General features: G+C 56.6%; 1 protein-coding gene across 1 annotated transcript; it reads right to left on the bottom strand.

Moving 5' to 3' along the window:
• Positions 1-2,460: 2,460 nt before the first annotated feature.
• On the bottom strand, positions 2,461-8,630 carry POU2AF3 (POU class 2 homeobox associating factor 3). Its single transcript, XM_082777791.1, has 5 exons — positions 8,513-8,630; positions 6,886-6,980; positions 5,066-5,123; positions 3,426-3,652; positions 2,461-2,967 (listed from the first exon to the last, which is right to left on the bottom strand). The coding sequence occupies exons 1-5, from the start codon at positions 8,517-8,519 to the stop codon at positions 2,635-2,637; spliced, it is 720 nt and encodes a 239-aa protein (XP_082633917.1). The 5' UTR covers positions 8,520-8,630; the 3' UTR covers positions 2,461-2,634.
• Positions 8,631-9,940: the final 1,310 nt, after the last annotated feature.

The raw sequence follows: 9,940 nt of genomic DNA, 5'->3' as shown, positions 1-9,940 counted from the left end.
TAACTCGCGCTGCACGTGTCACCTGGGGCTGTTGACACAAAGCCGGGGAACAGCGTCTAAACCATGTTTGTTAGCAGTCCCGGGCATGGGAGGTTGCAAAACAGTTGTAGAAGGAGCAGCAGAGAAATGGGAAGCGGCTGCGAGGGATGGGGGACAGTGACACGAGCTGTTGAAGTCCCAGGTGCGTGAAGACACTTCGATGGAAATCTCCCCGTCGCATCGGGGCAGCTGGAAATTCGGAGCAGCTGGTCCCGTGTGGCACGAGGCCAGGAATTGTTCGGCCTCTGTTATCTCTCCAAGCACACAGGCTCCCGGCACAGACCTCAGCCACCTGCTGCCACAGACGCGTGGCAGCCCAGAGGCGAGCCCGGCTCGATCTTGCTGGAGGCAGCTTCCTCGTCAGGAGGCTGTTTTTTTTTTGCCTGGTTCTGGCCACGTCTAAAGAGCCAGGGGTAAGAAGCAGGGTGCCAGGGGGTTGTAGCCCTGCTGTACCCCAGGTGGTTGAGCCTAAAGAGCAGTCGCAGGCTCGGTGACACAGCCAGAGGCTTTGCACTGAGTGCTCCTCCGGGGAGATGCACGGAAACCGCTGCTGGCTGTGCACATCTCGGCCACCACCCGCTGATAAACGTGCGGCTGCTGATAAGGTATCGGGCTCAGATATCTGCCTCGCGTGCAGGTGAGGGAGATGATGTCGGGCTGCAGCTCAGCTGACGTCCCTGCCGGTGTTTTTTTGGCAGATTGGGATGCTGCTGGCCTTGTTGTGAGCTCTTAATGCAGGCTCTCTCCCCGTTTGATGCTCGCCCATTTCCACAAGAGCCCCTCCTGCCCGTCCCGCTGAGCTCCAGCTACCGCTGCCAGCCCACGGGCAGGATGTGGTCACACCATTTCCAGCAGCCTCAGATATCTTGCCTCAGCCTTATCCTCTCGGGGCTGTTTGATGCTGGTGATAACAAACTTTGGTGTGCAGCTAAACCCGTGCCCACCCCACGAGCATCGGGAGGGAGCAGGAACGAGCTGTGGAGCCGGCTGGGGGGGCACAGGGAGACCCTCCAGGCTCCTGAGACCACCCTTAGGGGCTGGAGCATCTGAAACACGGCTAAAATAACACTGCCAGAGTCTGCACAGGGGTAATCACACCTCTAACTGCAGCAAAGATGCAGCTGCGAGCTCCTATTTATAAGCTTTCTGTGACCAAACGTGTTGACCGCTTGGGCCGGCGCTGAGCTGAGCTGGGTAAAAACAGGGGAGAGGGGAAGTCAAAGTGAAATGCTTTGTGACAAAGTATTTTAAAGCAAACTTTGAGGAAAAAAATAAAACAAAAAAAAAAGAAAAAAGCTGCTGTCTTACACAAGGCAAGGGACCTGGATGCTGGGAAGGTTCAGCTGGGTCCATGAAACGGCTCTGCCATGGCAAAACTGACACCCCCTGCCAGAGACCTGTTTTCCGAGGAAGGGTGGGGGACAAGGCTGGATTAACTGGCATCAGCTAAATGTTTAAAAAGTTCCATTAAGAGCTGTTGCTCTGCTCTTAGTTCCTCATAGATTTCACGGGGTGAGGAAGTGCTGGGGGATGGGTTTTTGGTCAAACAGGGGGAAACTTCCCTATTTGTGCGTGCCTCACATCCCCAGCCACTTGGGTGACATCAGCTCGGGGGGAAGAAAGCCTTCCAATTCCCTGTGGATATGCGTGGAGGGGAAGATGAGCACACAGCTAGCTAAACAGGGTCTTTGCCTTCACAAATGTGGCTGCTTTTTATTTTTTTTCGTGTGGATTTAATGTAGAAGAATGCTTCTTTCTTTCCAGCCTGGGTGCTGAGATGAGAAACCACCAATCTGCCTAAATGGTGCTGAAAGGATGTGAGAGAAAGAGCCTTGGTAAGGTCTGGGGTTATGCAGGAAAACAGGGAACCCTCAGATGCAGTAACTTCCCCTTTATACACTTTAAAATAAATCATCTGGCTCCTGTTCAGCTGGTTATGCTGAAAGGAGACCTGCTATCCCCAAAACTCTGCCTTCCCAGGGAACCTGGTGCTGAGCAGCAGCTGAAGGTGCCGGGTGCTCGATTCCACCCCGGTGTGGACCTGAAGGGCTTTTCCCACACACAGCCCATGTGCTGAGCCCAGAGTTTGCCTGGAAAACATCAATTTTCCAGCTTTGCAAGAACTACCCGGGAATTATCGCAGCAGTTCAGGGAAATCTCAGAGCTCTTCGTGGGCAGCGGGCTGGGTGCTGCTGGGCAGGGGCAGCAGGACTTCAGTGACCTCAAGTCAAACCCTCACCTTTGTGAGGACAGGGCCGGGATCCTCGTCATTAGCAGAAGAAAAAAGGACGTAACGAGCGGGATTCAGCATGAGTACCAAATGATTTATTTGTACCAAAAGAGCTGGCTTAATGACATGTGTTTGGCAAGGCAGCTTGGGATCTCCTAAAAACAAAATAAGGGAAAGAAGATTAAAAAAAAAAAAAAATTGTCCCTGCCCATGGAAGACAGGAGGACTAATGTAGTGGCAACATCGTGTGGAAGGTGTGTGAGTAGTGACGGGTGGGTTGGACCGTGCGAGGCCCTGCAGCTTCGCAGAGTTCGTGGGCAATTCGTCTGCTTGGGGCAGGGCAGAAGCGCGAGGCCCCGCTCCCATTAGCTGTAGCAGACGTCCCAGCTCCTGTCCCGTCGGAAGAAGTCATCGGGCACGGGCGGGAGGCAGTCCAGGCAGTCCGTGCTGGGGCAGGAGAAGATCTGTGGGCCCCTGGTGTCGGCGTGCTGGGGGCCGCAGGCTGTGCAGCAGCAGGCAGGGGCGGCGTACGGGGACGGGGGGTGGCAGGGCCACTCCTCTGCCGGGTAGCCGTGGGTCGGGGTGTCCAGAGCAGAGGGTGGGCTGTGGGTCAGCGGGGTGAAAGGAGGCAGCTGAGGAGGAGAGCAGCTGGAGGTGAGAGGGCTGGGCAGGTCAGCCGAGCTCGGGGGTCCGGCAGCCTGCAGGGGGAGAGGGGAGAGAAAGAGGGGAAAGAAAGAAAAAAAAAAGAATAGGGTGGTTTAGGGTGTGATATGGGGAGCCTGCGGGCACCAGGGGAACAGCCAGGACCTCTGCACTGCTGCCATGCCTTGGAGGGGCACCCCAGGAGCTGACTGTTCCTTTGACACTGGTGCTACCAGGCAGGTTCCCGGTGATTTAACTCACAGCTAACAGTAACCGGGCTACTCCTTGCAGGACATCTGTAGGATCTGGAGAAGGGACATCCCCTTTTCTGCAGCCTCTTTAGTCTTTACTGCCCTCCCCATCCTCTGCTCCAAGGAGAAACCAGGCAGAGGACCACGCCAGCAGCCTGTGTTGCTGTGGCTGCACCCCATGCCCCTGAAGCACTTTGCAAATCTTTTAGGATGGGACTCCCGGCCCCAGCCTCCCTCGGAGCACACCGGCACGCCGTGCTTACCAGGCCCTGGTTGAAGCAGAGCGGGACAGGCTGGAAGGAGTCCGAGATGTAGTGCGAGGGCGTCTGGAGAGCGCCGAGGGCTGGCTCTAAGGTTGCCTCCGTCTGAAGGAAGGAGTCCACCAGCTGCTCCAGGTAGCTTGGGCTTTCCTCGCAGGAGGGGCAGTTGGAAAACTGCCAGGATGGGCAGCAGTTGGGAGCAGAGGAGATGGGTTCTGCATCGAAAGGCACTAGGAGGGAAGGTAAAACAAGCAGGTGCAGGTTATTCGGTGCCTGTCCTCACAAAGATTTCAGGACTCTCCCATGTTCAGTAGCCCTTTGGATTTAGATGCAGGTGAGATACGGCTGCATCTTCTAGGGGAGCTGACACCAGGAGGAAGAGGTTCAAAAACATGCAGATAATTAGGAAGCTTAGTCCCCTTGGAAAGCTCCACGTACTAAATACTGCTAGAAACTCCAGGAGAATTTTTGGACAGGGATCTGGCTGGAAGCTGCCTCCAGCTCTTGCCCTCTGGCTTCACCCTGAAGGCGAGCACTTCTCAGCCCCGGGCAGCGATGTGTGCTGCGGGGTATGACAGGCACCCTGCCCTTCTGCCTCACCCAGCTCCCAGAAGCAGGGTGGCTGTGTCTGCAGGAAGAACAGGGTAACAGACGAGTGATTTACCCTTTTAGCCTCCACCGAAGCAAACAGAGAGGAGAGAAACCCCCGGGCAGGCAGAATGGAGCAAGCTGGCGATAACGCGGCTTTGCACCCAGGGGTGAGAGCATGAGTTGAGCAGAAGTTGGTTCGGAATGATTACCTACTCCTGCTGTGCTCAAATCTGGGTCAAAGCAAAGCCCTGAGCACATGGAGGGGCGAGGTCTGGAGGCAGCGGGGCCGCACACGGGTAGAGTCGCTCAGCTGGGACTGTGTGCAGGCTCAGGGTGGGAGAGTTTAGTGGGATGGGTTGGAATGAACAAGAGGCACCCAAAACACGTAAACAGATGGCGATTTACCAGCCTGGAAGAGCCTTAGCGTGGCTCACGTTTCTGTATTAACATAAGCAAATTGATTCCCAACTATTGATGATTTAATCATTTCCTTGTCCACACAATGTATATATTCACACCTGCCAAAGCCTTCAGGTCTCTTTGCTTTGGCCGCAAAACGATCGAAGGCTCTGAAAGCCCAACGGGCTGTTCCCCCAGCCCTTCCCCCTTTGCCTGGATGTTCACCTACACGAGGAAGGAGCTCTTTGTGTCGCTGAAAACCTGACACTCCTCTGGCTCCTGCCAAGGCTGCCAGGAGAGCAAGAAGAGCCCCAATGCTGCTGGGGCTCAGCACGGTGCCCCACGGCGTGCCGGCCCCGCAGGAGAGCAGCGCTGCTCCCTCGGGGATGAGCATCCCTCCTGGAAGGGGCTCTCCCTTTGTGCTGTGGGAAAAATAAACTGCATAAACGAGAGCATTTCAGCGTGCTGGTGTAGAGGGTGATGTGTACCCTGCCGGCCTCTCGGCATCCTCATCTGCATTTCCCGGGCTCCGTTCAGGTGCTGATTGGCTGCACTGCTGGTTATCTGGCACTGCCTGCCTGCACCGAGGGCTGGAAGGTCTCTGGGCTGTGGGAATAGTTGGGAAGGGCCGTGCGGATGGGTTTTGTACCAACCTGGGTGAGGAGGAGACACAGACTCCGAGAACTGGATGCTGCTGCTGCCCCACGAGACCTGGCCAAAGAGAAGCGAAGAGGAGGGTTTGTAGATGCTGCGACACAGAGGCATTTTTCTGCGTGCTGAGGTAAGTCAGGGTTTCGCTTCAAGCTATTTATGTAAACCTTCTTTACCTTGTGGCTGTGGCAGAGCAAACCTCCCTAGTGTTGACAGAGCAACACCATTTCCCCTGAGCCTATGCAGATAACGGTGCTGGAGGAGCCCAGCACCAACCTGGTGCAAAGGAGAAACCCCAAAGAACTTGGAGGGGTAAATATGCTTCAGAGCGAGCCACTGATGATTGCAGCAAGAGTGGTCTTGAAACGTGACCACAGGCGACTGCAGGCAGCCCCAGGGCTGGGCTGGCTCGTGGTGGTGGTGCCGATGCCATTGGGGATCCAGCTCTGGCATCGCTCCCCACTGACACAGCTCCGTGCCCCCGTGGAAACAAACAGGCTCATTTTTGGAGGGATATGGGAATCCGAAGGTGAGAGGCCAGCGTCTGTCCTAGGAGCCTGACCTGCCGGAGGGGAGAGAGCCACCCAGAAGCACCAGGAGTGTCAATGCTTGCTTGGGATCAGAATCTACTCTGCAAATGTAAATCCTTCCCCCCCCCCCTTGTTTTAATTCACACAGATTTCCACTTCATTTCCTGTATTCAAAATGCTCCCCGGCTGATGGCTCATTTCCCTGCTAACAGCTTCCTATCCCCAGGTTGAATTCATTAAGCAGTGGCTGCTCTGGGCTCTGACAGTGCCTGCAGGGCTCCTCCTGCTCGCCGTGGCTGTGGACCTGCACCACGGCAGAACTTTTCGGGTCCAGCTCCCCACAGGCAGCAGCTGATCCCCCCCCCAGGACAACGTGGACCTTTTTCAGGCCACAAAAGGAGCCTCCTGCACTGCCACCTTCTCAGTTTTCCCTTTGTGGGTGAGACCAGCATTGCATCAACCTGCAGTGGGAAGCGCAAACCAGATCCAGGCAGCCCCGTGGCTGCCGGTGGGGAGGAGGGAGCATTTCCAGAGCCCAGCAGCTCTGTGCTCGGATCACCCCAGCCTCTCCGTCCAGCCCGCAGGCTGATCAGCTTTTTGTGCAATCAGCTGCCGCCAGGTACAGGAGGTGGGAGATGAAATCTGAAAACCATCCAAAGCGGCGGTGTCACGAACCAGGAAGCAGTAATGATTTACCAACCTTTTTTATGCAAATCCCCAGCGTGGCTGGAGCTGGAGGGCTCTTACAAAGACCGGATGGTTTTGCCTGCATTGTGCGCCTGGGATCCGATCTCCTTCCCCTCCCAGAAGGGGCTCGGAGCTGCCCAGGTGGTGCTGGACAATGCTGGAGACCCGAATTTGGCCAAGCACTGGGATGTGCCCCTCATCCTGCACTAAGGAGTCCTCATGGAGCAGAATGGAGCCCTCCTTAAGGGCTCTTTGCCCATACCTGGTTTTCTTCCTTTTTGCCAGCTAAAATTTGGAACAATTGCTAAGTCCCAATTTTTTGGCCCGTCTCCATCACCTTTTGCTGCTTTAGCAGGGCAGAAATTTGCCCTGGGTGCTCCTCAGAGCTGCACGGCGAGGGCTGAAGGTGTCCCAGGGGCACATCCTCCACCTGGTGCAGCACACCAGCACAGTGCCTGCTTCAGCCCAGCCACGCCACGTTTTAAACAGGGCTCATCCAGCAGGGACACTGGATTTGCTGGGAGAAGCACAAATGGGACTGGCTTGGCCAAAAAATAAAAGGCAAAAGGGGAAGAGACAGCAGATATCAGAAGTTTTTCACTTACTGTCGCACCGCTGGCTGCCTGTCGCGCCCTCCTCTGCTGCAGTAACTCCTTGACTGTTATCTTTACTCGCACGCCTTGGTACACCTTGGGCTTTCCTGGAAGAATTCATGGGAAAAAAAAAACACTTAATGGGGTGGGAGACTTGCAGAGCACAGGGGACATACAGCAAATTTTCAGACATGCTCTAGGTGGAACCAACTTAGAGCTGACAGATATCGGTCTCTGGATGTTACTTGTAAGCAGAGTTCCCAGCCCTCTCTCACACCTGCTATTCAGGCTCGTGACAAGCAGACATTTATGAAAAAGTTGGTGTTGGATGATATGTATTAATCATACGTGTTCTGTTCTTCAGTATCTCTTTTTTTTCCCCCCCTCCAGGTGTCCTAATACCCAGCTCCATCTGGTGCTACTGTTGAATCCATTTAAATTCCTGTCATATTTGCCGCTCTTAGGACCTGAAAATAGATGTGGGAACCACTTCATCTGGCAGATGAGGAGCAGGAATAAAACAATGCAAATATGTGGGTGGTTATTCAGAGGGCTAAATAAAACACAAATAAAATGACTGCTTTCATGAATCGCTTTCTGCAAAGCCGAGATTATCTCTTTGTCTTGCTCATTCTGTACAACTCCCATTTATTTCAAAAACAACAACAACAACAACAAAAAGCATTTAGGATGTCTTCAGTCCAGCCAAAACCAACAAAACCATCAGCCACTATACCTATCACCACGAGGGATTTTTAGTACAGGAAACAGCAAAGAATTTATCTAGTCTGAAAAATCACTTTCACTCGCCGCACTCATGCCGAAATACTCAAAGCCTCTGGCAGTTCGGTTTCCGTCCCGACTTTTCTGCTGGTATTTTCACGCAGTGGCAGACCCTACAAACAGCAGGGTGGCTGCTGGCGGGTTCCCTGCCCTATTGCGAGAAGATGGGGCTGGGGGGCTGCGGGGATGGGGGCTGGGGGGCTGTAGGGCTGGGGGATGAGAGCTGGGGGCTGTGGGGTCGGGGAGCTGAAGGATTTGGGAGCTGAAGGGTTGGGGCGTTGGGGTCTGGGGTCTGTGGGGTTTTAGGGATGGGGGTTTCAGGGCTGGGGGGCTGCTCCGCACCTCCCCTATGCTGCCTGCCCCCAGGGAGCTGCTGAGGGTTCCCCAGAGGATTTTGCCCTGCTGAACCGGGCTGAAAAAAAACCCTTTTAGCACGCCCTAAGGCCGGGGAAGGCTGGGGGGCTCCCAGCCCCTCCTTCAACCTGCCCCAAACCCCCCGGGGGGCGGCGGGGGCCGGGGTCTCGGCGCTGCTCAGCCCCGCCGAGGGGCCGGGGGCTGGCGGCAGAGCCCCCCCTGCTGGGGGCCGGGGCTGGGACAGGACAGGGCCGGGGGATGGGGGGCGAGACCGCGACCCCATAGCCTCCCCCCTCCCCGTGTGCCCGTGCCCTCCGCGGAGCCTTCGCTGCCTCCTTCCTCCTCCTTCCTCCTCCTCCTCCTCCTCCTCCTCCTCCTCTCCTCCTCCTCCCCGCCCTCGCCGCTTCCTCCCCGCCCGGGCGCCGAGCTTTGGCCTCGCAGGCGAAATGACCCCGCGGAGCCCCAAAAAAAGGGGCCACCGGGGGGGTCCCCCGGCTCTTACCGGACATGGCGAGAGGTGGCGGAGGGGGCACCCCCCGGGAGACCCCCGGCGGCGGCGACCCCGGCCCCAACCCCGGCCCCGTAGCGGGGCCAGGGGGCTGCGGGCGGCGGGCTCGGGGTTGGGGGGCTCAGGACCCCGCTGGCCCCGCGGCGATGGCAGGCGGTGGCCGGGCCAATATTATGGTTTTATACCCCCGGGGAAAAGTTTGAGTTTTTCTCCCCTAATGCCAAGTATTTAAAACCTCTAGAAACCAATGATTTGACAATCAATGATTGCGCGATACTTTCAATTTGAATATTCAAAGGCTCCGCAAAATGGGCTATCTTTTTGTGAAAGCGAGCACATCCCCATCTAGCAGAGGGGCTGGGGGAACAGGATTCGGCAGGGCCACCCTCCCCACCCCTTGCTTTTGGGACATTTTCAGGGTTTTAGCCATCTTCCCCCAAACGAAGCAGATGCCTCGAAGCCAGCTCAGTGTTTTCCCCTCAGCCGCCCAGGCTGGGCTCCAGCCCTCTCATATTTCACTTGCTACCTGCAGAGAGGACTCCTCAAGGGCCGCCGTGGCTTTTTGCACGATTTGTCGCTTTTTCGGGGCAAATCCGAAGCTTTTCAGACCAAAATGGCACGGGGTGGGCGTGGCGCAGCAGAGAGGCCGCCCTGGGCACCCGGGTGGCAGACAGCACCCGAACCCCACTTCTTCCCCCAGGACCCCCTCCCCTCTGCCAGATGCTGGCCTTGTCTTGGCGTTTATTTGCATTTTTTCCCCCAATTCGGGCACTTTGCTGGTGCTGCACACAGTGGCCTCTCCTTCGTGTGCTTCAGCTCAGGCCTGCCCCGTGTGCTGCAAGCCGTGGGGCTGCAGGCCGCCGGGACCACCCAGATTTTGGGCAACCCCTCATCACCACACAGCACCGATGTGGCCGGGGGCTCGGTTTTTAAGGTCCCACTCCAACTTTTCCCTGGGCACCGCAGTCTCTGCCCTGCCTCGGGAATCGCCGGCCGATGGCAGAAAGCAGGCCAGGCTGTTAATAATCTACCAGCTGCTCAGCTTGGCTATTGTTGCAGCTGAATCTTTTCTTTCTCCTGAAGTTGGACAAATACACTCGATTTCGGGGGGGAGTGGGCACGGCGGTGATCCTTTCCCTCGTGCAGCGGGGCCAGCATTGCTCTGCCCCAGAGGGGAGCCCTCTCCTCGTCCTATTCTGGAGCATGGGGGGTTCTGGGGGGTCTCAATGGAGGCCTGCCTGCACCAAGGGGTTGGGGTCCCTCAGCTCCTGCCATGCTGGGGATGCTTCCCCCTGGAGTGCTGGTGGCAGGGGGCTGAGCCCCAGGTGTGGCCAGGAGCCCCCTGAAGGGACAACTTTGGAGTTGGGAGCGTTTGGGATCTGACACCTCCAGCACCTCAGCCCTGGCTGCTGGCTCCATCCC

This window comes from Aythya marila (assembly GCF_965140915.1).
Source record: "Aythya marila genome assembly, chromosome: 23".
In the NCBI taxonomy this organism is placed as follows: Eukaryota; Metazoa; Chordata; class Aves; order Anseriformes; family Anatidae; genus Aythya; species Aythya marila.
The sequence above is the reverse complement of the archived record's forward strand: the minus strand, read 5'-3'. Positions and strand labels throughout refer to the sequence as shown.